General features: G+C 41.8%; 1 protein-coding gene across 8 annotated transcripts in view; it reads left to right on the forward strand.

Annotated features, from left to right (window-relative positions):
- The window catches only part of LOC108110362 (hemicentin-2), a 54707-nt gene that overhangs the window by 24152 nt on the left and 5063 nt on the right, over positions 1 to 25492 (forward strand). For 3 of the 8 annotated variants that reach the window (XM_017219405.2, XM_017219404.2, XM_017219408.2), the window contains exons 2-7: positions 15515 to 16364; positions 20743 to 20867; positions 21344 to 21433; positions 23599 to 23766; positions 25003 to 25137; positions 25209 to 25422. In XM_017219405.2, coding sequence (XP_017074894.1) covers positions 16247 to 16364; positions 20743 to 20867; positions 21344 to 21433; positions 23599 to 23766; positions 25003 to 25137; positions 25209 to 25422 — 850 coding nt within the window. In that variant the 5' untranslated portion in view covers positions 15515 to 16246. Of the gene's footprint in view, positions 1 to 15172; positions 15261 to 15514; positions 16365 to 20742; positions 20868 to 21343; positions 21434 to 23598; positions 23767 to 25002; positions 25138 to 25208; positions 25423 to 25492 lie in introns of those variants that run through there. The other 5 variants (XM_017219409.2, XM_017219406.2, XM_017219410.2 and 2 more) reach the window with 5 other exon arrangements.

The following is a 25492-nucleotide window of genomic DNA, read 5'->3' on the forward strand; positions in this document are numbered from 1 at the left end:
TGATTTTGCGCTGCGCAGGGACCTCAAGAATCTTCATGTTTAATCTTAACTTTGTATATCTTATAGTTCCTGAGATCTCAATGTTTACGCGGACGGACGGACGGACGGACGGACATGGCTTAGTCGACTTCGCTTTTGATACTGCTCAAGAATATATATACTTTATAGGTCCGAAACGCTTCCTTCTACCTTTTACAACCTCCTCAACGAATCGAATGTACCCTTTTACTCTACGGGTAACGGGTGTGAATATGCTAACAAAAACTGGCGCCGTATACAATTTTAAAAGCGCCATCTGTTGCTAGAGTCACAAAAGGGTAATTTAATAACTGACAGTGACGTAGATATTGACAAAAAAAACTAAGATTTAAATAAAAACAGAAACAATGTTTTGGACGCCCAAGTGAAAGACAGTTGAAGCAACCTTGACCTGAGGTGGTATTTTCGACAATTCTTTCTTAAGACAAATTCTCAAACTTTTATGTTCCTTTCGATCTTGAGCATTTAGTTTTAGATTACAAGTACATACTTTATAGTTTATACTATAGACTCTATAGTTGTAGTCTAACACCTAAGAGACATTAAATTTGTTCTGTTTAAAGTTTCAATATACGACGAGTGATAAGTTTCCCAGAGCTTCGTAGTTAAAAGTTTGGTGAGACCCGACGACAGTGGCGTGTAAGTTGACTTCCCCACAGTGCTGCCAACTTTTGACCAGCAAAAAAAGCAGTTTTGGCGGGGGAGAAAAAAAGCCAAAAAATAAATATTTTAAGTCCACAAAAAAACATAGGATAGGCGAATTGCCGATGACCAAAAAAAACAGAATCAAAATCCTTGGGAACACCAATTCTTTTTCAACTATTTCATTGCTGATAACCAAAAACCACTTCCACGCTTCCACAAAAAATCCAAATGAATTTTTCCCGCGTTAGCTTTCAAAAAAATTATTATTTTTTCCAGTTAAACTGCAATGATTTGTTGACAGAAAATATTATTATGCGTATGGTTATACCTGTGTTGACTCTGGAATTGACCATGCCCCATGCTTTATTTTAAAGTTTATCACGATAAAATGGCGGTATCATTTCGCCAGTTTATAGGTGTGGCTCGAGGGATTACCGCTGTGCTATACTTTTTAAATGAAAATTTTTATTATTTTATTTATTTTTATTTTTGTTAACGTTTATTATGTATTAATTGACTACGATTGGGCGGATACCTATTGATGTTTAAACACTTCAAAACTCTGTCTTATTGGCGTGTACATAAATGATTCATGGGCCCGATGAGCTGTCAATCACGAAACACTCCGACCACCCATGCCCACTATATCCTTTTGCGAAATTAGGCAATCAGAGAACCGTAGGAGCCATTGTAGTTAGGGCTTGAGAAGGGAAAACTCCAATCAAACTTTTCCAATAAATTCTTTAACCCAAACACAGTGAATAAGTCAAGCAATCGCGCAGGAAAAAAGGGTGTCATGCTGGGCACACTGGATTCTGAACGTTGTACAGTCAGCATCCGACACAATTAATGGCACGCTTTAAGCTCGCAGCCCGAAATGAGGCCCTAGAGTTTAGGATGAATAATATGCGGCTGAAAGAATGAATCGAGAATCAGGCTAGGCCGAGAAGTTTCCGGCAAAAGTGCGAAGTTTAACCATGCCGATTACACCGTGGAGACCACGTTGCGTAATCGTATTAATGGGTAAAACTTGAAACGAAAACAGTCAATCTACAGGCTTAACGAGGGAAGCGGTGATCAGAGCTTAGGTTACGTTTTTGTGCATAGTTTGATGCTCAACCGTCGAATATCTTCGGCAAGGTTATTGTTAATAAAATTGTCTCAGTCCCACATCCGCACATCACACATTGAATGTAAATGGATGTGGGCATACGTTGTTAGGCAAATCGACTTTATCTAAAATAAAAGTTCAGAGTTTAGGCGAACACATAAAAAACTCATGCACAGGTAAAGAGATGTTTTTCTTTATCCAGCCGGAGAGAGCTGGAGGCTCTGAATAGACGAGCTAGTTAAAATACACGAGGGCTTGGAAAGGACTGCATTTTAATTTCCCAGGAAACGTACGCTAAAGTCGAATTCCTTTCGAAAAACTATTTGTCTTCAGCTACAGGGTGCAAATCGACCCAAAGCCACGAAACCCTCTACTTACGGAGCATATTCCGGAATTCTGGATAAAATAAAATGAAATAAAAAGAGAAAACTTTTAATAAGGGAAAAAAATTAAGAAAACACTAAAAAAAAGCAGCAGATGTAGGAAGCAAAGTTAAATTTAGCAAATTTAGAGAGGAAACATACTCTCCTCACACTTTCAGAATAGGAGTCAGGACAATTCATTTATAACCAGTATCAGTATTTATGGGAATCAAACACCTAAAGTATAAATACTCAGCACATACCTTAATAATGTGGGCCAATTACTTTTAAAAAATCAAAAAATAGTTGGAGATAATGCCAAAAACAGGATAACTGGTGATAGGTTTCGGTCGTGCCTTGACTATCGTACGTCGTTTCAGAATAATTAGAATCGCTTTGGTGCAAGTTGATTTGGGCCTACAAAGCAGACTAATAATTAATTAAAATTTTTAATGCTCAGAGAAACTGGGAACCCGGCTCACACTGTACTCGCTCACCACAATCTTTGTTATTCACTTTCGGGATCTTGGAGCTGAAATTACAGAGGTACCATCGCGGACCGCAATAGAATAGCCGGGTAAGGAGTCCCTTAAATACCCTCCAAAATTCATCACCCATTAGCATCGCTTGGCTTAATGCAGGAGTTTGGCCTTAGTCCACTGTCGCCCATCACTGTGCCTGCTTTATAATTAAGATTAAAGTACATTCTTCGCTATGTGAATGTAGTGTGATTTGACTTCAGCCCATTCCCTTCCCTCCCGTTCCAGGACCCCTTTAAGACCGCTTGCTGTTTACTAGCGTGCAAGCTTGAAAACTCATTATTTTTTTGATGGAACTCAAGCTTTGTGCCATCTCCAGTTCAGAGCTGTGCCCTCCTTTATTTCTGCGGTAGTCTCTACGCAGACTCAGGTCCTAGTCCCAATTAAGTGAAGAGAATAATGTTGCGGTAGTGACGAGTTAAAGCATAATAATTCTTTCCTTTTATTTGGTATCCAACTCAACCTTGCCATGTTGCATTTGCGATGACTTTGTTATTCAAAGTGAAAAGTGAGTTGGAATGGGGCCGGCACATCAGGATGACAATATCAACAATATCTTTGCTTCTGATTTTAGGACATAAATATAAAGTGGCCTAGGTCGCTTGGCTAACCAATTCAAATTTAGCATTTAAATTTGTCCTGCTATCCGATAACGGGCAGGACTTTGAAGCATGCAGTTGTGGATAATCGAAATAGAGCACAGCAGCACGGCGACTGGCCACCCCGCCGCCCCCATCTACAACTCGTTTGCTCATAAATGCTTGTTTGGAGGAATTGCTTAGCTGGGATTTGCTTTATTTCCCACTGGCTCACACGCACGTGTGTGCTGTTCAAGGCATGCCATCCAACAACTTTTGCTGACTGGTTGTAACTTCTTATGCAGCCTCATGGTCTCTAAGGGAATTACGACTCTCCCATCGTATACCCAATATTACTCTGGTTATTACTACAACATACAACATCTTTTCACGGTACATACACTTCGAAGGATAGATACTTAACAGTCAATCAATATGTATGTACATATATGTTTTACAATTCTTTCGCTATGTTTTAATAACTTTTGAAGCCGAACACTGAAATGTAGTGATCTAGTATCGTAAAAAATCATATCAATCTAAAAGAAACGCTATAGTAAGATACCAGTTAACATTTTTGTAACACAATTTTAAAATATTCATTTAGCTAGTGGAAATGGAAAATGCGCCACCTTTTGTCAAAAAAGATGTCACTGTCTATATGAGGCGTTATAACCCACATTTCTTCATAAATAGTAAAGTAAAGTTCCGATTTATAACAACTTTGGTGAAACGATAGATGTTAACATGAAAGTTTTATATAAGGTCAAACGAAGACAGACATTATAACAGGGGTGCTTAAAATCGTCTTATGGCAGAGCATTTACTAACACAAATACAAGAAAGCGTGTAGATATTTAGTGGCGCTTTTGTGTTGGCTTGCAGCTGTGCACTGAGCGAAAGAAAAACACCTTCTTTCTTCTAGCCAATTCTTCACTCATTTCAACACTCACGTCGATGGTTCACTGCAAAATAAACTCCAAAGTGTAAACAGAAGTCACAAAGAATGAATACCAGTGCAGGTGCTCGCAGATGTTCTCAGAAAAAAACAATAACCAAATACATTGGAGTTGGCCACTTCGCCGCGAGCGCTCGAAGCTTATGGGCGAGCAAGTCCCTATGCTCCGAGCATTTACAAAAACAAATGAGCATTCAGAGCATAGGCGTTGAGCACCCCTGCATTATAATAGTATGGACAGTTTTCCGCGGTTTGTGGGTGTTATTGTGAACGAGACCGGATTTTTATATTTTGTGTTATGCGTCTATGTTGCCGGTTTAGCTTATTATAAGCTAGTTTCAGCATTTCTGAAACTGGAAAAGCTTGTAAAATATGCATTTAGCTTATAGCTTGAAATATAGCTTATTTTGTTATGTGCACTGTATATGATCGTGAATTTAATCTAATCTAATCGATAGTGTCATCGAAGATCGATATGTTGGCTGAAGTTTTACAACCAATCTTTTTGAGTTGTAAAATACTTTGTACGTACACCTTGCCAGAAAAAATACATGACTTGGCACTTCACCGAAACAAAAAATACCAGATCTTATAGCGTAACAACACTAGACGGAACGTGCATGAGTGTATGTTTTATTCTGTTGAGAAAATATGGCTTAGAACTAACCTTAACTTAATATATATTTGACCTTCCGCAGTATCACCTCCCTCTTTCTTTGGGATCGCTGATCGGAGTGTCTGTGGCGCCAAACTTAACGTAGCTTTAGACCACAATCAGTGTGGCCAGATATAAACAAAGTGTAAACCGCGAATACAATACTGAACGTAGGTGCGCCCTAGTGACACGCAATTCAAACTGACAGACTGACTATCGATACATATCAGACTACCTCATCCTTTCCGCGACATCTCCAGCCCCGTGAAGCAGCCGCATTCACCACATCCAGGACATCGTCAGTCCATACCGCCGCTTGTTTGGGCACTTCATCTACTCCAGTGAATACCTCCTTCATCGCAGACGGACACCAAGTTTCCTCGACGCAGGGGACCGTGGTGCTCGGACCATTTCCATTCTTGACGCACTGTACCAGCCTTTCCAAAGCGCTAAGCTGGGTTCACCGGACAGTTGAAGATCCATTCGACTCCTTTCAAAGATAGCTCGCCCAAGATCTTCTCCGGCTCGAAAACATCGTTGAATCCTCGGGACTCTCGATTGGCTCAAACGAAGTTTTTGGGCATCTGCATCGGCTGTGCCCTCCCCAACTTGCAAATGAGGCAGTCAGTCGCCACCTTCCGTAGCAGCCTCTGTAAGCTCGTTATCCAGAAGTTCTTCCATATCTCGCCTATGGTGTCATCCTGGTTCTGATTCCCAATCTTCTCGTGGTAGCAGCGTACTACCATCGCCGTCAGCGTGTGTCTGTCGGAAAGTATAATAGGGCGACGGGTTCTGTAGGGCACACATGCAGCGGCGTCGATCCTTCCCCTTAAACGCATGACATCATCGTCGTTGATATTCGGGGACATTCCTCGCAGTTGGCTACCATCTTTTGGGATCCTTCCCCTCTTGTTTCTCTTATCTCCGGAGAACAATTCTCTTTGTGCCCGCCGGATCAGTAGCCTTGGTGTATTCGTTTGCCGTGAGTGCGTACTTCTCACTATCGCTGTACTGTAAAAAACCCATTTTCAGACGTCGGTTGCTTCCGTGCTGCAACTACTACTCGAGGAACTCTTCGGCCAATCCTTCGGTTTTCGTAGGAATGCCGGTTCCCATAACCATCGCGACCCTTGACTTAAGTCGACATGACGTTGCGCCTGATTGCGTCGTCTGCCAGTGGGTATCTCCATTGGGATACTTCCGTCGACTGCAGGATTTCTGCCACCCGGTTTCCAACAAACTGCTTGTATCGCCGGTGGGTGCTGCTTATCCAGTGCAGCACGGTCTTAGAATCTGTCCAAAGTAAGCATCCGTTTATCTCTATACTATGTTCCTGTTTCACAGTGTTCATCAGCCGTGTCCCTAGCACGGGTGCATGAAGTTCCAGTCTCGAGATTGACATCGTCCTCATCGGAGCACATTTCGTTTTGGAACAAACGAAATATGCGTGCACATCGTCGTTTGCGTAGGTGTCCCGCCAATACGCCGTCGCAGGGAACGCCAACTGGCTGGAGTCCACGAAGACGTGACGCTCAAGTGCTCGTACTTGTCCAGTACCAAATTAGTAGCGTAGACACCGGAACTCTCTCATATATGTAGTTCATCTCTTGCCGCCAGCTATCAAAAGCTGCGGCTAGCTCGCATAGAAGCGGCTCATCCCAGGTGACTCCTCTCGGATTTGGTCCACTTTACGTTCTCGTTGGTGCCTAGCGGACTTAAGGCTCTGACCACTCTCTTCGATTAGTACTCATTTATGGCCAGGACCGCCCGGGAATCAGCGTGCGCGTACCTTGACGCGTTTTCGGTCTTCACGTACTACGCTGAGCATGGCAAACAAGCTGAAACAAGCTCTCGTAGATTTCCGGGTTCTTTCGGTCATCTCCATGCCTCCACGGGAATCTCTGAGCGCATCTGTCCTTTAGCTATATTAATACTTGATGGAACATCTCCTTTGAATTTTATCCTTTGCATAATCATAAATATAGCTCCCAATGATTTTTGGCACCCACATAAAAACATATTAAGGTTTCATGTTTTCTCTCATTTCCTTGTAGCATGTTTTTTTAGCATTTTTATACCCGTTACTCGTAGAGTAAAAGGGTATACTAGATTCGTTGAAAAGTATGTAACAGATAGAAGGAAGCTTTTGCGACCCTATAAAGTATATATATTCTTGATCCTGCCACGCCCACTCTAACGCCCACAAATCGCAAAAAGCTGAAATTGCTGAAATCTCAGGAACTATTGCAGATAGAAAGTTGAATTTCAGAAAGTATAATCTTTAGATGACAGCGCATCTTATAGTGGTACTACTATCCGGCCACACCCACCCATACGCCCACAAGGTTCAAAAGACCGTTTTCGGATTTTCTAGAAAAGCTGATATCTCGGTAACTATAAGAAATAGAAAGTTCGGATCAAGCATGTATGTTTCTATGATGCTCCCAATGCGAATTGTTTTTTTCCGATCACGCCACGCCCACTCTAACGCCCACAAAACCCGAAAAACCAAAAATGCAAAAAATCTCGAAAACTATAAAAGCTACACAATTTTGCTTAGGAACACGTATTTAGGAGATGCCTCTGCAACTTGCCACGAAGTTGCTTCCGGCCACGCCCACTCTAACGCCCACAAACCGCGGAAAACTGTGGAGTCTATAATATTATTATGAATGCCTTCGTTTGACCTTTTGTAACTTATTTCTGTTAATAGCTATCGATTTACAAAAGATTTTTCAAATCGGAACATTATTTCGCTATTTATGAAGAAATTAAGGTTATAAGGCTCCACATGGGCAGTGACGTCACTATAAGCATACTCAACATACTTCCTCTGACAATAGGTGGCGCCTTGTGAATTTCCACTAGCAAAATTAATATTTTAAAATTGTGTAAAACAGTAACGGGTATCTTATAGTCGCGGCACTCGACTATAGCGTTTCCTCTTGTTTTTTTTAAATTTGAACTTATTCTAGCTTAGTTTTTTCCAAAATCTAACTAACATATTTTGGACTAAGCGTACCCGTAGCCGAAAATTGAGAGCGAGATCAGGGCAAAAAAAAGATATCCGAGAACCGTTGCGCAAAAAAAAATATTTTTTTCTGCTCTGCTCTCGCTTTTAATTTTCGGGTACGGGTACGCATGGCACAAAATATTATTTTCTGCTATTGCTAAAGCTGTAGCTCTGAACTTTTCGCAGCTGGAAGCGGAGCAGAGTAGACCGTTTTCGTGTTTTCGTTGATAATGATCAAGAATATATATGCTTATAGGGTCAGAAACGCTTCCTTTACGAGTAACGGGTATATATTGAATCTATTATACCCTTTTACTTCACGAGTAACGGGTATTAAAATGGGAGCTCAAAAGGGGGGCTCAAAGTTAAAAGTATTGTGGATATAGGGTATGTGCCATATAGGGTATGGCTTTGGCAAGCGACCTGAATGTTCCAGAGCTACTTAGCGATTGGCAACTTCCCAGCCCCTACGTATAGCCAGTTAGCCCGCATTCTGGTTGATGCTGATCTTGATTTTGTGTCGCTTGGGGAGCAGTTTGCCTATACCGAGAGTTCTGCCTATACCGACGTAGATGTTAGTCCAATAGTCATGACTGTCCAACTGATGCGCCAAGGCCGCTTGGGTATGCGTAAAATCTTGTTATGCCATCATACACACACACACAAACACAATCGCGGGAGCATGGACTGAGACATTTGAGCTAGGCGTGGCCAATTCGATTTCTTTTATTGGAGGCGCATTGGTAAGCGCCCCAGTCTCAGCTTTGCCATTTGCCTGTAGTTTATATTGGTTGCCACTGTTTTGGTCTCCATATTTTGTGCCGTTTTCTCTCCCCTACCCCTGATTGAGTGCCCCTAATCCATTCTATACTCTGATCGGTTTTTGCAATACATACACAAACAAACAATTGTGTATAAAAATCCGTTGGGTGTTTTGCTCAGCTCAGGAAAAATATTGACGATAGAGCGCCTATAGCGCCCTGAGCCGCGGAAAACCCAAAAGCAAACACGTTCGGCCAGACGTTTTACTTTTTGTTGGAATTTTTATGTGGCCATCTATGGACGGCATTGGCTGTCTGTGCCTTATTTTGTGTTCGTTGCTTAGCTGTAAAAAACATTTTATGAGGTTGCATAAAATTTTGTGGTTTTCACGCCCATGCTTATTGTTCCCGCTGCAGCATATGCTGTTATGGTAGAGGACATTGTTGTCGATTGATTATATTTCCAGTCGAATCCCAGCTGTTTGGACGCCAGGGCAACGCATATCCATTGGGAACGCGTTGGTATTATTAATTAATAACAAAATAATTATATGTTTTTCCAACCTGTTACTTGCCTAAGAAATAGACTAGCAAAAGATGAAGGACTGTCCACAACAATTGACTTGCGCAATGAGCAACTAGTAGTTCATTTGACCTCGCGACAAGGACTATCATATTGTATTTACCATAAGCAGGTCTTGGGTATACTAAGATTCCAGGCACATGCCAGTATCTAATTTGAATAATTTTGCATTAGGCAACCCTATATATGTATGCCCCTAAAACTATAGTTCATCCAGTAGAAAGTCGCCCTTCTCGTTGGTTTAAAATGTCACTTAGTGTTACCCATGAGAATACGTTGAGTCTGAGAAATCAATTAATATTTCGTATATAACATAAGTCAATTGTTTTCAGTGCCCATCAAGAGTAAGAGAACGGGGCCCACCCCACCCCATATTTTGGGTGGCAGGTAAAATACATTATTATTTATTACGGTCATTAGAGCTTAATAGCGGTAATGATGTCCACCACACTACGGCATTGAGTGGAACCGGCTTCAGAGCAACGGACAACTCGCTGTGACGCAGATATCCGCCGCTTAATCGGAAGCGTAGGAAAACATTTGTAGCCGGACTACCTTTGTTCAGGCTGCTCCGTGTCCATGTTCGCGACCCGCACCCTGCGTTGAACCCTTTTAAATGGTAACTGGCATTATGGTGCTGTCCTTGATAATATTTTTCTTCGCCGGAACGGAAAGCGAAAACAACCTGCAGCTGAAATAAGAATAGATCGAAAAGAACAAATCCCGGCTGACAAGAATTTATAGTAACCTTAAGCAGTTATTATTGGGCCTGAAAGTGTTTGCCTGTGACAGTATTTCTTCCCGAACAAAAAGCCAGATAACCGGTTACCGCAAAAGCTCCGGAACCAGGCTGGAAAGAGGCGTATGGCGTATGGCTTGCACAATGTAAATTCAAGTGCATTTTTCACGCTCAAAAAATTTTGCCAAAAGATATTACTAAAAAGATTTCCAAAATAAATGTAGGCATGTAGAAGGATTTTACTGGGTAGAAGGGTATATTAGATTCGTTGCAAAGTATGTAACAAGTAAAAGGAACCGTTTTCGACCCTATGAAGTATATATATTATTGATCAGGATCAATAGCGGAGTCGATTGAGACATGTCCGTCCGTCTGTCCGTATGAACGCTGAGATCTCCGGAACTATAAGAGATACGAAGTTGAGAATTGAGCATGAAGATTCTTGAGGTCCCTACGTAGTGCAAGTTTATCTCAGCATCCTGCCACGCCCAATCGAACGCCCGCAAATCACGGAAAACTAAATTCGCTGACATTTCAGGAAGAGATAGTATGTTGGGATTAAGTATGTATAATTTTAAAATGCCGTCGCATATCATGGTGGTACCGTGACACACCCAGTTTTACGCCGACGGAAGACGGTTTTTGCTTTCTGTACAAAAGCTGATATTGTGTTAAAAATAAGTGATATAAATGTGGGATTACGCTTCTTAATGATGCCCTCAATGCGAATTGCTTTTTTCCATTTAGCCAAGTCCACAAAACCCGGAAGACCAAAAATGCAAAAATCTCGGGAACTATAAGAGCTAAAAAGATCTATAAGAACTTAGAAATACGTAATTTAGAGATGCCACTGCAGCCACGCCCACTATTACGCCCATAAATATTATAATGAATGTCTTCGTTTGACCTTGTATAACACTTTTTTGTTCATATCTATCGATCTATATCTATTTTTCCAATCAAAACATTGTTTCGCTATTTATGAAGAAAAGTAGGTTACAAGGTCACGGACAGACGGACGGACAGACTGACATGGCTTAATAGACTTCACTATCGGTAATGATCAAGAATATATATGCTTATTAGGGTCGGAAACGCTTCCTCTATGAGTAACGGGTATAAATCGAATCTTATATAATTTCAGATACAAATTATATGCACTTTCCCCATGTGCTGGGCGAAAATGTAATTGGTCTTGTAGTTGTGAAGTGCTTTGACAAATGCGCATGATTTCAGTAGTTTTCGTAATGTAGCGAAGCAAAACTTCTCCTTATGGCGTTCCCTTAGGACGACGTGTAAGTGTGCGAGGGTGCCTGTGTACCTGGATTTGCAATAGTCTCTCTAGTGCGCCTTATTCTTCAAAGCGCAGCGTTAATCATTATGCCGGCTGGCTGACTTGGGTGGTTAGAATGGGCTGAGTCGGGTGGAATAAGTAAAGAAGCAACATGAAATAAAAATTGGTAAAGACACGAAAATACAGCAGTCTATGATGGGTAGCGCAGAATGGTGGTTAGTGAATTGGTCGCTGGGTTTTGGGAACAAGCGTCGAGCGGAAACCGAACATCAAAAAACGAATTTCAGTAGGGAAACAGGGGAAGAAAGAAAATGAAAAGAACGAAAAGAAACGCTATAGTCGAGTGCTGCGACTGTAAGATACCCGTTCCACTTTTATATAACGTTAAAACTTTAATTTCGCTAGTGAAAGACGGCAAAGCGCCACCTTTTGTCATTGTTTAGCATTGTTTACTAACAGATGGTGGGGTCACTTTCATGTAAAACCTCATAGGCCTTATGGCGGGCGTGGCTAGATGGGAAAAAATAAATCGCATTTGGGGCATCATATGAACCTAAATGCTGAATATGAACTTTCTATAACTTGTAGTTACCGAAATATCAGCATTTCTACAAAATGCGAAAACCGTCTTCCTGAGATCTCAGCGTTCATACGGACAGACAGACTTGTCTTATTGGGCTTCGCTATTCATACTGATAAATAATATACATACTTTATAGGGTTGGAAAAGCTTCCTTATACCAGTTTCATACTTTTCAACGAATCTAATATACCCTCCCATTTACCCTTTAACGGGTATATAAACAACCCACGAAACGAACGGAAAATTGCCAAACTAAAACTTTGCTGCAGTCACGGACCAAAAAAAAACAGCAAATGGTGAACGACAAAGCAGGAGATCCTGTTGGGGAAGGTGGTTTTGGTGGCACAGATGTAGTGACACACACACATCCAAACAATACCTATAGCGATAGCTGGAAAAGTTTTGTTCTTTTTGGCTGTTACAACCGTTGCAAAGCACAAAACAATTTTCGAAAATTTTTACAATTTCTAAACTTAAATAAACATCTAGAATAGTTTTATTTTTATAATAACTGCTACGAGTTGTCGTTGCTGGCCAGAGTTCCTGAAAGACTATGCGCCCCTCTGCGAGCGCCCCAGCTATTGGCGTTTTAAATATTCTGTGGAATACACCTGCTAACTGTTCTGCCGACAACTTTGTCTCTCCTCCGGCAGTTTTAATTAAAGCCAAATGATCAGCCACAGCTTATTGCCCCCAAAAAGGGCTGCGAAGCGGAGGCTAGACCAGTTTCGGCAAGGAAACTGTTCTCGCAGTCACGCAATGACACAGAATAATTCAAATGCTGTCAATACACTTTTTAGCGGTAAATTAACAAGCGCAAAACTTAAAGTAATGCGTCGCAACGGACGTAACTTTATTGGGAGTCTGCCCGAGAGTATTGGGCTTAAATTGAAAAACTTTTGCCGCTTGCAAGTTTCTTTAGCTTTAAAATGTTGAGAACTAGTTCTAGGTAAGGATTTTCTGCATCCCTTAAGAAAGCGCGCAAGTTTGCCATACATACACCCACGGCGACTTCTGGATCTCTTGTCAATCCCTCCCTTTCAGATATGAGAACAAACAAGTTCAGAAATCGTTTTAAAATATTCATTTTGCTAGTGGAAATTCACAAGGCGCCACCTATTGTCAGAGAAAGCATGTTGAGTAAATGCCCATGTGAAGCCTTATAACTTAAATTTCTTCATAAATAGCGAAATAATGTTCTGATACGAAAAATCTTTGGCATACTAATTTATAGACACCACAGTTTTCCGCGGTTTGTGAGCGTTAGAGTGGGCGTAACCCGATGTAAACTCGTGCTAAGTTGCAGTGGCATCTCTTAACTACGTATTCTTAAGCCTAGCTTTCTAGCTCTTATAGGTCCCGAGATTTTGGAATTTTTGGTTTTCCGGGTTTTATGGGCGTTAGGCTAGTTGGGAAAAAAACAATTCTCATTTGGGGCATCATAAATAGAGCTACCAACTATAAAAATGCAGTGATGCCTTTCACCTAATGATAATGCACAGCTAATCAGAGTTGCCAACTTTACTCAAATTTCCAAATTTTCAATAAATTTTCATAATATCAATTTTAAGTTGAACAAGGACAACAATTTTGATGAAAATCGGTGTAGCCTTTTACGAGTCCATATATATAGATATAAAAGATATAAGATTGTTTGAATTGGTCAAATAAATTTTACAGATTTTTCCACAAAAACAGAAGAGATTATACAATTTGAAATTTAATAAATAATGCACAAAAATTTACGCGTATGTAAAGATATGAAAGTGCTTATAATTCAGGGTACTTTCCACAAGAGTTTTAAGTCTAAACTTGCATAACGTGCGGGCCAGACAATCAGTCAATTGTTTAAATTCGACATTACATTATACTTTTCCTGCTAATAACCAATGGTTTCCCTATATGCACACCAAACATTATTTGTCGGTCTAAGCTTGGGATGCTCTCTTTACCTGGTGTGTCAGCGTTCTTTAAGATCTAAATAGTCAAGCAGTGGTCCGAGCAGATAAAGTACATACATTTCTTACATTCGAGACACTTAACTATCGTTTTTATTGTTCGTTTTATTATCGTTAAAAAAATAACTGAGCTCGAATTTCGATTGAGATTTCATCCAACATTTAGATTCGTTTGCTGTCAGTTATTGGCAAAATACCTATATAAACATTTCAATTAGTTATTGCCATTTGCAATTACTGTCAAAAACAATACACGGCCGTTGGCTAAATCAGTGTGTGTACGCCATCATACTTTCACCGACTTGGATCAACGACAGCAATAACAGTATGGCCGGGCTCACAGCAGTGAGCATATTGGAGTGCGTTATGCAACAAACAGGAGCGAAGCTTTAGCCAGGGATCCTACCAGATGAGAGACCAAATAAAAGCTTAAAAATTAAGTATGAGGTCAGCCAAGAAAAGCAAAACAAAACGTTTCAAGGCACAAAGGGAACGCAAATGATTGTCGCTTGAAACTCGAGCAACTAACCTCATGACATCAGCTTTTTGGCTTTGCAACTTATTACAATTTTCATAGTAAGAAGGTACCACAACTAGGATGAACGCTTACGAGGGTGTGAGTGTGAAGTGCACACAAATGCGCATATGCAGTGTGGGAGTAGAATGAAAGGGAAGCAAAAACAAAAACAAAAATAATCTAAGGAGGGGAGGTGGTTGGCGAAGGCAAATGCCATGTCCTTCGGAGCTTGTCCTCGCAGTTGCAAAGGCAAAGTCAAAACTGCTGGGGGGTCTTTAGTTTTTATGGCACCATTGTGTCAAGATAATAATATACGTAGATGTGTATACGTGACTGCATTTAAGTGCATAGTTGTGTAGCATACACATTCGTACTGGCCCAGAGAGCACAGATACATAAAAAAGGATTCCTCTGACATGACATTTACTCTCCGAATTACTATAAACTGCTACATTTTGCTACGATGAGAACGAAGGAAGCAAAATAGCAGCAAATAACAACTAGCTGCCACCCACTAGCAAAATACTCACTCGGTTTTATCAATTTAAATGAATTGTACACGAGTGTGCCATAAATTCGGGTTGCATGACATTGGCTAATGTTTGTCCGTTGGACCGCTGGCGTTAATTAAATATCATGACATACTTGCGGGCTGCACTGAAAATCAGAAATGCAAAATCGTCGAGCTCAGAAAGCCACATAGTTCTGTAATTAAAATGAACGAACGCTGTTGCAATTCTGCGGCCAAATTTTATTTTTAATTTATGTATACAGCGCTTCGCAAAATTCGGATTCATTAGCGCTATTTGCGCGTCGAGATGAACTACGTCCAACAGCTGTGCTGGGCCAGCAATATACGCGACGTAAACATAAAATATATGTACAATATAATGCGATATCCATAAAGTTTGGTTTTAAAACAAAGGTCTGCTGTGGAGATACTAATTTTGACAAGACACAAAACTTTATTTGAGTTTTCAGTGCTCTTTGACTGTAGCTCGACGTGAGTTTTGACCAGGCCAATCCCACTTTTACGCACACAAACCGCGGAAAACTGTGGCGTTCATATTATTATATTCAATGTCTTCGTTTGACCATTTTTTGTCAATATCTATTAATTTACTTACTGGGCTCTCTAATACTCATGCTTTCTTGTACTCTACCCTCTGCTTCTTTTAGCTCGTATCGCAGGAAACGGAATAAGAAAAGACAAGGAACAAAAAAATTGAAAACGATTCATCATCTCCACCACGCTCGACTCTGGCATTGTTCTTCACAGAAGGCGGCGAAGAGGTAAAACAGCTACTACAGCAAATTGAATGTAATTTCATAAAAAGGCGAGTGTTCTTTTTCTTGCCAGCCATACAATACAAAATAGATACAGCCATACACGAACTAAATGTGCTAACACCCAGTGACATGAAAAATGATGAAGAGCATTAAGCTTTTGCCCGCACCCAGACGTTAGAGAAAAAAGACCTAAAGAAAATAGTGTGTAAGGAGCTGCAAATTTGCGAGACAAGCGAGGAGAAGGCAGGAGAATCGTAACACGCAGGACAACAGGCAACGTAAGAAAATATAAGCTAAAAGGCAGTGCAGTACATTGGACCAGCGTCATTTATCAGTGACGGATCGCCTGGCATCGCATCGTTCTAACTAGCACCATCAACGCCAACCCAGCGAGGCATATGTACCCGGAGATGCTGGCATTGTATGGTTTCCGCAGCTGAAAGGATTCTGGGAGTTCATTCAAAAAACCATTAACCCTAATAAGCAGCCACAAAAGCCAGCCAGACAATACGCTCAGTCCGCTTATCGATGAACAAGCCCTTATCGCGGCCTAGGACATAGGCTGTGGACAGTAGCCCTAGCCAAGGAGAGGCTGTAACAGGGAAGTCAGAGGCGAGAACAATGTCAATGGTTCCGCCACGGCTTCTGCTGCGTTTTCGGCGGCCCTTGCATCTGATGGAACTCTGCATTCTGCTGCTTTGCTTACCGACGCTGCTTCTGGCGACGACCCTTGAGCCAGGTGCGTTCAAATATTTACTATTATTTGCTACCCTCTAGCTCTAGAATATAATTAGGCCTGTTTAAGCCAAGCGAGTGCTCAGTAAATTTAAACGAAATTTATGCGAGCTGACAAGGCAAATCCGGTCAACTGACACTCCCGATAACCGGCATAAAGAATGCGGCCATTTATTTTAATATTTACAAAAAGCTAGCAAATCGTTTTAAACTGTGCCCTTTGTCACAGTCCATGGGCCCACAACTAAAGCCCCTTAATGTAGGGCGAAAGCCGCCTCGAAACTTTGCCAATTTACGGATTTATGGTGCTAGGAATTTTATTATCGTCTACGTCGCCGCATTTAATTTCACTGGGAGCGTTCTTACCGTGCACCTGCGCCATGAAATTTTGGCTGGAAATAATTTCAGTGATGGGAGAGGCGCGGTGGGTTAATATTATAGGTTGTGTATTCAAATGTTTGCAATTCATTCCGTAAATGGAATGCAGTTGAGCTTGGCGAATTAAATAGAGTTTGCGCCGAACGTAATCAGAGAAGTAAAAGGGGGACACTTTATGCCATTATCCAAATGCAGACAAGCAATTTAAAGCTTTCGGAAATGCCTTAAATGCTTTATCCGCAGCGCCTCGCGCTTGACCTTCCGCTAATTATCTTCAAAAAGGCGGCGCTTCCCAGTCCGAGCCACGCCCAAAGTACTCTCTTTGGTGCCCCCAAGTCTGTTTCCTTCCCCAAACTGTAGCGTACGTCACGTATACGCATCGTTAGAGTGTATAAGTTATGGCCAACACGTAACATTCACAAAAAATAAGGATAATCAAAAATACACAGGGGAGAGATTAGCACTCACCTTGTTGATGGGCGAGGAGTATTTGCTGCCCTTGCGGCTTCGGTTCTAACCTGGGGCGCCCCGTCAAGTTAAAGTCGCCGAGTTCGCCTTGTTGTATTTATTCTAGTTTTACACCTTACATGGCCAGCCCCTCCATTCATGAGGACACCTTATCAAATCGCCCTGTTCGCTCATTACGCAGTCCCCTAAGAAAACTGGGACACCCAAAAATAAACGCCGCTTGTAGGGCAGCGCAAAAATTGGAAATGCATGACTACGAATTGTGGCTAAAAAATTGGAGTTGGAAAAAACTTTTTATATTGACTTTTAAGGTGGAGAGAGCGCAGTGGGCCGGAAAGTGTGGTGTGAAAATATCTAAGGGATTCTTAGAAGAGAATGACAATTTCGTATCACGCAACACTTAAATTATTGGTTCAATTTGCTGCCTGATTTCTTCAGTTCTGTTAGGAGAAATGGTATTAGGTTCCCAAAGTATCATCTGTTGATTACATGGTCCTGATATGCCGGTTGTAAAGGGCTTTCACTGACTCATTTTTTCGGCCTTTTCGACAGCGCAGGACTTGAATAAAACACTACATTAAAAGCAAACGTCAAGCGGGGCAAATTTAGCTTAGAAGGATGTCGGACTATCCGTGTACCAGGCGCTTACCGACCTGCAAATTCCAGCAAAAAGGGGGGCGAACGGCTGACTTTTACCTGTTCATCTACGCTCGTTTCCCTTCTCAAGTGCAAATAAGTTTAAGTCTGTGGGATCGGTATGGTACTCCAAAGAATTCTGTTTTTTTCACAATCTTGCTCAGCGGTTTAAAAATTAAACTCGTAGGCCGTTCGAATAGCGGGAAGAAGATGCGAAATATTTCACGCGCAGGCTGAGACGGGGTTATGGTTGACTGGTTATTGTCATGGGTTATGGGTTACGGGATACGGCTAGCGGCAGACAGGCTCCGGGGAGTAAGCCAAGGAGCTTAAAAACAGCTAAGCACTCCAGCTGTCGGTTGGTAAAGAGCGCCGACATAAGCAGATTTAGGGTTTAACTCACACGCTAGCACTCCCAGTGCAAACATATTGGTTGGGTATTAAAATATTACGTATACGCCGCGCTAAACACCGAGGCGCGGACCAAGGCATGGCGTTGACTGCTGACAGCGACTGAGACAGAAAGATAATAATTTGAAACATGCCAAGGGCGCACAGCTACAGCTATATAGATATACAGCCATATAACTATATCGATACAGCTACAACAAAAACAATAATATCGCCGACAACAAGGAAAATAATGTATCGTGACTGTGGGCCATATAACTTAAGCCGTCGGAGGGGGTGAGCGAGAGATTGACAAGAAATATTTATTATTAATAATAAACATGCGAGAACGCCAGTCGCACTTGCTGACTTTATTATTTATCGCTTTTTAGCAGTTGGAAGGCATGATGACGAACAAAACGAAAACTTATGTATTGCCAGTTCTTGTTACTTTTGTTGCGGCATCCGGTTAGCCCAGAAATGGATTTTAAGCTAAAAGCCAAAGGCCGCAGTGGGTGTGGTGGCCCATTGCCTTGAACCTTCCTTTATCGCTTCTTGCGAAAGTTTTATTACAGTTGCCTACTTTCGAGGGTAATATAACTCACACGCCTAAGCCGCAGGCAGCTGACATGCGCACGTACCGCCTCGTCGGGAGTCAAACAGGATGCGTTGGAATACGCGAACCATTTTATTAGCAGTGCGTGTCCCCATCGCCACGCCTCTGATCACTTGACCTTAGTTCCTCAGCAGTTCCTGGAGAGCACGCTAGAAGTTCGTTGGCTTTGTATCTCGGCCGCTCCATTTAAATTCCTCTTAACATTTCCAATACATTTTCACTTGGCCTATGAGCCATGCATACAAATGCAGAGATAAGGAATGTGCTGTGTGTGTATTCAAGCACTTTATGCCTTCTCTCTTTAACACCAAAGCCGACCTGACTCATCCTAAAGTCGACTTTAGACGATTTGAGTCAAGTGGACTAGTCTTTGTCTGGCCTTGATTTGTGTACCCGAAACCATAAAATAAAAGCATATATATTTTTTAGAAAGTGTGGCCAATAGTGAATAGAAAATGCGGTGCGAGCAGACCATTATACTATATGAAGAATGTTCTAATACTTTATTTTTAATAATCAGCCAAACTGATGTATTCCGTTAATCAACAATGAAACATTAAATAATCATGACCAGACCGGAGTATCTCTTAGGGTTAATATCGTATGTATATCCCGTGACGGAATAAGTTAGCATGAAGTTGGTCAAAGTGAATCAATGCAGCGTGTCTGTGACGTCACTGCGGATTTTGGCTGCATAAATGTCGGACAATCCAAACACACATTTAAGAGCAGTGCTCTCAAAGATAACATACAAATACATACATATATCTTCGGCATCGAACACGCATGCCTAAAATATGAACTATAAAAATTTATGAGGCAATAAAGCTGTGACCTCGCTTCGCTGTGTTTTATAGCCGACAGCTAGAGGTGGGAAATGTGGCAACGCGCTTTTCTACAGTCAACGACATTGCCCATTTTGTGTTTCGATCCCTTTGTCAGTTTTTCAAAAAACAAATTGCACAGCGGCCAAGGGTAAGAGGGACCCCAAAGTAGTTTTTGAATTACGCTTGGTTGACTGATTGGAAAAATGTTCATCTGAGCACTCCTTCACAGCCGTGCACTTGAGCCGTTAATAAGTTAATAATTCACGATCCACACTTACTTCCTAACAGTTAAGCAGCTTTTCTGGAGCTAAAACATGAGTTCAAATGTGTAGAGGGTACATTTTCCTATACAGTAAAGGATTATGTATTTATATCGAATGAACAATATTTGTTATCAGATTACAAAAGAAAACGTTTTTTATAGGGTGTTAAATAAAAGGGCAAACTGGAAACATATAATTAAAAAAAATGCTAAGTTCGTAATTTAAAAGACTTGAGGTTAGATTCTTTTTGCATGATAGCGGTTGTCTTGCCTCATGTGAAGTTGCCTTTAACGGCACCCCACAGAAAGGGTTTAACTTTAAGGGCCTATGGCCGAGGCTGTGGCGAGCGGTTTTATTCTGAAATTGCTTAAATTAGCCTCACATTTCAGAATCTTAATCTTAATCTTAATATTACCGCAGTGTGCCCTCCTACAATTCACAAGACAATGAAAAGGCACTTTTTCGGGGGCATTCACATTACCGAAATCAGTAGGCCCGTCCTTCAAAGGGCCAAGAAATCCACACAAGATCGGATAACTTAGGATAACTACATTTTCCTACCAACAGTGATTCTACGTATCGATTACAATGTTCGACCGTCGACAGCGGTAAATTTTGAACTTGAAAGGCCAGGTTGCTCGATGCCGAGGCCTGTCGCATACCAACATTGACGGCGTACCACCCCAAACACTTTTCCTGATTGCATTCGAATGGCATTAATTGGATTTGGAGGGCAATGTGCGATTGCACTTTCTACTCTTAAATTGCTGTTGTCTAAAGCTTGGGGCTGCCCTTTAATTTCAGATCAAAAGTCAATACTGACGGATAATGACTGGAAGAAGTTATGGATGCGCGGCGGTATAAATGCCGACCTAAAATTGGAAAATAATCTCGACTCGAGCGACTCTCCAATGTTCGAAGACAGTGAGGTAAGTCTCATTGACAGATTGCCCTTGAGGTCCAATGTGAATCCAATGTACTGTTACTCGGTTCAAATTGAAATTGAATCGACTGCAAAAACAAGAGCTAAGCCTTCTTAGCCGTAGTAAGGACAATAGTCGGTTTCGTCAACAAAAAATGTACGGACGATAGCTGGGCCAACTGAGTCAGCGTTCGTCGGTAATACACTAATTACTAGCACGGCGAGTACGAGAGCGATTTGGATCTGGACCCTATTGACGAAACTAACTAATCTTTAGTGCTTATTTATAATTTATTCGCGCTGGCTTCGAATCTAATTATCCAAATTGCTGACTAATTGTGCGACTTCGGCGACTCGGTTCGGTATTAAGCACTAGCTCCTTCGTCGACGTAAAAAATGAACTTTTAACTTTTTTTCTTGTGTTCTTTCTTTCTTTCTATGCTGCTATCTACATTCCTTCTGCGATTCTCCCTTCCCTAATAGCTGATGGCGCACAACACAACCGTTCAGCTGGGTGGCACCGCCTTCCTGGTCTGCAAAGTCTCCGGCGTGGACAGAGTGGGTGTAAATTGGGTTTGTTTTTGTCACTCTAATTGTACCTCGTCGAACCAAGATGTCGTCGACGGCGACGACGTTCTTCTGTTTAGTTCTGTTCTGCCCTCAGTTAGGTTCTGTTCAACGTTCACGCGCTGCTTCTAAACTTAACCATAACACTGTACCACATTCCGCATTGTCCTCTCCTATCCTGTCCTTTCCTCTCCTAAGCCGCATATCCCACTTCCCAAGACCGAATCCACAAGTCCCCGCCATCCAACCTCGCACGACTTGCATGGATAAGTGCTTTATTTAGAGGCTGCAAAATTAAATACCATTCGAGCACAATGCATAGAAATGGGCAGGACCCGCCAGCACAGCTGCTGCTGCAATCCTATATGTATAAAGTATTTTTGTTTTTTTGCACCATTTCCCATTTGCGTTTTCGTTTTCATTTAATTTTCCTGTCTAATTATATGGTATTTTCATTTGCCTTTTTGTTTTACAAAAAGCGGCAAGCAAAAGTTTAATTTGTTTAGCAGTCAAGCACAAACAGCAGCCTAGCAAGAGCTTAATTTGTAGTTGAAAGCAAACGTTTGCAGGATGACTTTAAGCACATTTAGTTTGACCATCGGCTGTGCTAACAAGCAATTAACTCACTCACGCAACTCATATTGCTAAGCTAATATGGCACTTTGCAAATATAGCAAATAATTATGCATCGACTATTAAATAATGATAAGGTTCAAATGATCAGTTCAATGCCTTATATGGAGAATCGACATTTTTTATGATGCGTTTTTAAATATCTAAGAAAAAGTTCACTGCCTTTTATTTTGTTTTCCATGGTTGTTTTTATACCCGTTACTTGTAGAGTAAGAGGGTATATTAGATGCATTGAAAAATAATCAACAGTTAGAAGGAAGCGTTTCCGACCCTATAAAGTATTTTATTCTTGATAAGTATCAAAAGCGAAGTCGACTAAGCCATGTCAGTCTGTCCGTCCGTCCGTGCGTCCAACTGTCCGTCTGTCCGTGTGAACGCTGCGATCTCAGGAATTATAAGAGATATACAGTTAAGATTAAGCATGAAGATTCTTGAGGTCCCTACGCAGCGCACGTTTATTTAGCATCCTGCCACCACCACTCTAACGCCCACATATCACGGAAAACTTAGATCGCTGAAATCTCAGGAATTATTAGATCTAGAAAGCTGAGATTAAGTATGTATAATCTTGAGATGCCCTCGCATCTTATGGTGGTTTTATCCGGCCACACCCACTATTACGCCCATCAAGCTCGAAAGACGGCTTTCGCATTTTGTAGAAAAGAGTATATCTCTATAGCTATAAGTGATAGAAACTTCGGATTAAGCATGTAGGTTTTTATGATGCCCCAAGTGCGAATTGTTTTTTTTTACCATCTAGCCACGCTCACCCTAAAGCCTACAAAACCCGAAAAATCAAAAATACATTAAACCCCTGGAACTGTAAAAGCTATAAAATAAACTTATCTTAGAGATGTCATTGCAACTCGACAATCAGTTACTCAACATGCTTTCTCTGACAATAGGTGGCGCTTTGGGAATTTCCACTAGCAAAAGAAAAATTTCAAAATTGTGTAAAACAGTATCGGGTATGTAACAGGTAGAAGGAAGCGTTTCCGACCCTATAAGGTATATATATTCTTGATCAGGATCAATAACTGAATCGACTTAGCCATGGCCGTCTGTACGTCTAAGTGTCCTGCCGTCCGTCTGTCCGCTGAACGCTGAGATCCTAGGAACTATAAGAGATACAAAGTTGAGAGGAAGCATGAAGATTCTTTATGTGCCTAGGCAGTGCAAGTTAATCCTGTATTTTATTAAAGCTCACATGTGGAGTGACGTCGCAATCATTTACTCAAATTGCTTTCGCTGACAATAGGTGGCGCTTTATTAATTTCCACTAGCAAAATGAATATTATAAAATTGTGTAAAACGGTAACGGGTATCTTATAGTCGCGGCACTCGAATATAGCGTTTCTTCTTGTTTTTTTTAAATTACTTTTCGAAATACATTCGCATGTTTTACTAATTGCTTGAGCCGATCTGCTGTTTGCTGCTGACTGCCAACTTACAGCACTATTAATTATCTTTGTGTATGGTACTCGATTACCAATAATCCCGCTCGTTAATAATGCGGTTTCTACTGTCTTCGTCAACAGAATCAAATATCTTGGATCCGACGCCGGGACTGGCATATCTTGTCGTCAGGGGCCCAGCTCTACACGAACGACGAGCGCTTCGCGATACTGCACACACCGGGCTCCAACATGTGGACGCTGCAGATAAAGTTTGTGCAACGGCGGGATCACGGCATGTATGAGTGCCAGGTGAGTGTGATTTGGTGGTTACCAGAGGGTTGGGCCTGGAATGATGGCTCCATATTTTATGCATGCGGAGCAGTTAAAATAAACTAAAGTGCATTTGCATATGGTCTCATTTTTCCCCTTTGTGGAAACGATGTATTGAGGTTTTCGTGTTTTTGCTTTTCGCTGATGTTACGTCACAGCGATTTTTTCGCATGAGCTTGATTTAATTGTAAAATGCAAATGGACTTCAGTATGCAAAGGATCGATTTAAGGCACCTGTCCCCTGCCTTCTGGGCATCTGTTTTTGGCAGGGCTGCTTCCAGAGCAACTGAAATTCCACTCCGTTTGGTTACGATATGGACGTTGATTGGGATTGGACCTTCGAGCTGAGCGGCTAGCCGAAAAGTCGCCGGCAAATGCAGGAGCCCAGAACGAAAGTCTTGCAAATGCAAATATGGAAGGTCGCCTTTGGGGTCGGGGACAAAGAAAAACAGCTAAGAAGGGGTTTCATAGAAGGGAAGTCAACTAACCGAATAGCAACAAAGTTAGACTCTGCTGAAATGGACACTTGCCAGTGACTTTGTTTGCCACTCTATCTGCTTTGACCAGATGTACTGGCGAAGAGAAGAAGCGGAATGCAATTTCAGGAACGTAGCTTCAATTTCAAAATTGTTTGCATGTAATTTCAATATGAGAAGCCGCATGCCAGAGCAAGCCTGTCAGTCACCGAGTCAATGGGTCGGGCATTGGTAATGTCCCCTCCGGAGACCGGTCTCCGGACTGCGGAATCCGGTCCTCGGACTTCCAGCTCAGAGTCCCTGAATCTAAAGAATACGGAAGTTGAGCAGCAAACGAAAGCTGCATGCCAATATGCGGAAATTATTGTTTTCCTACGCCACTGCAGCACCGGATCCGGAGAACCTGCACCTGCAATGGCTGCTTGCCAGATATTTTGAGAAAGAGTTCTGAGCGTCCCAGCTCCACTTAAACAGAAGCCATTCGTCTTTGTTTCATTTTTGCGTGCCAAGTTGAAATTGTTTGATTTGCATTTCAATGAAAGCACCATTCCTTTCACTTGCAACGTTTTTCGAAACTGTCTGGACTTGGAGTGGGTCTTGCTTGCAGTTTACTGAAGCATTAAGTTTGGAGTTTATTACGAATACCAATCGCAATTGCCACACTTCCTCTTTCCACTTACTCCCCGATTTTCCGTTCTCCTTTTCTTCCGGACTCACTATTACTAATACCACCGCACAGGTCTCAACCCCGACTGGCATCATTTCGCACTTTGTGAATCTTCAAGTGGTCGTGCCGGAGGCGTTCATATTGGGATCCGGGGAATTGCATGTCGACATGGGCTCAACAATCAATTTGGTTTGCATTATTGAAAAGGTAAGTTGAGACGTGAACTGAAAGTCATCTTACCACTGATCCCATTGTCCGCTATCTCCTCTGCGAAACAGAGTCCTACACCACCGCAGTACGTGTACTGGCAGAAGAACGATCGGCTGATCAACTACGTCGACTCCCGGCGGGATATAACCATCGAGACAACCCCGGGACCCCGCACTCAAAGCCGTCTGATCATTCGCGAGCCTCAAATTACCGATTCCGGTAACTACACCTGCTCGGCTAGCAACACGGAGCCGGCGAGTATATACGTCTTTGTATCGAAGGGTGAGTCCTTTTTTTCGCGACTCCCGTTGGTTGACATGCAACCCACCTCCCGTCCAACCGACCGAGGGGC

This window comes from Drosophila eugracilis, unplaced genomic scaffold, assembly GCF_018153835.1.
Source record: "Drosophila eugracilis isolate 14026-0451.02 unplaced genomic scaffold, ASM1815383v1 contig_2171, whole genome shotgun sequence".
In the NCBI taxonomy this organism is placed as follows: Eukaryota; Metazoa; Arthropoda; class Insecta; order Diptera; family Drosophilidae; genus Drosophila; species Drosophila eugracilis.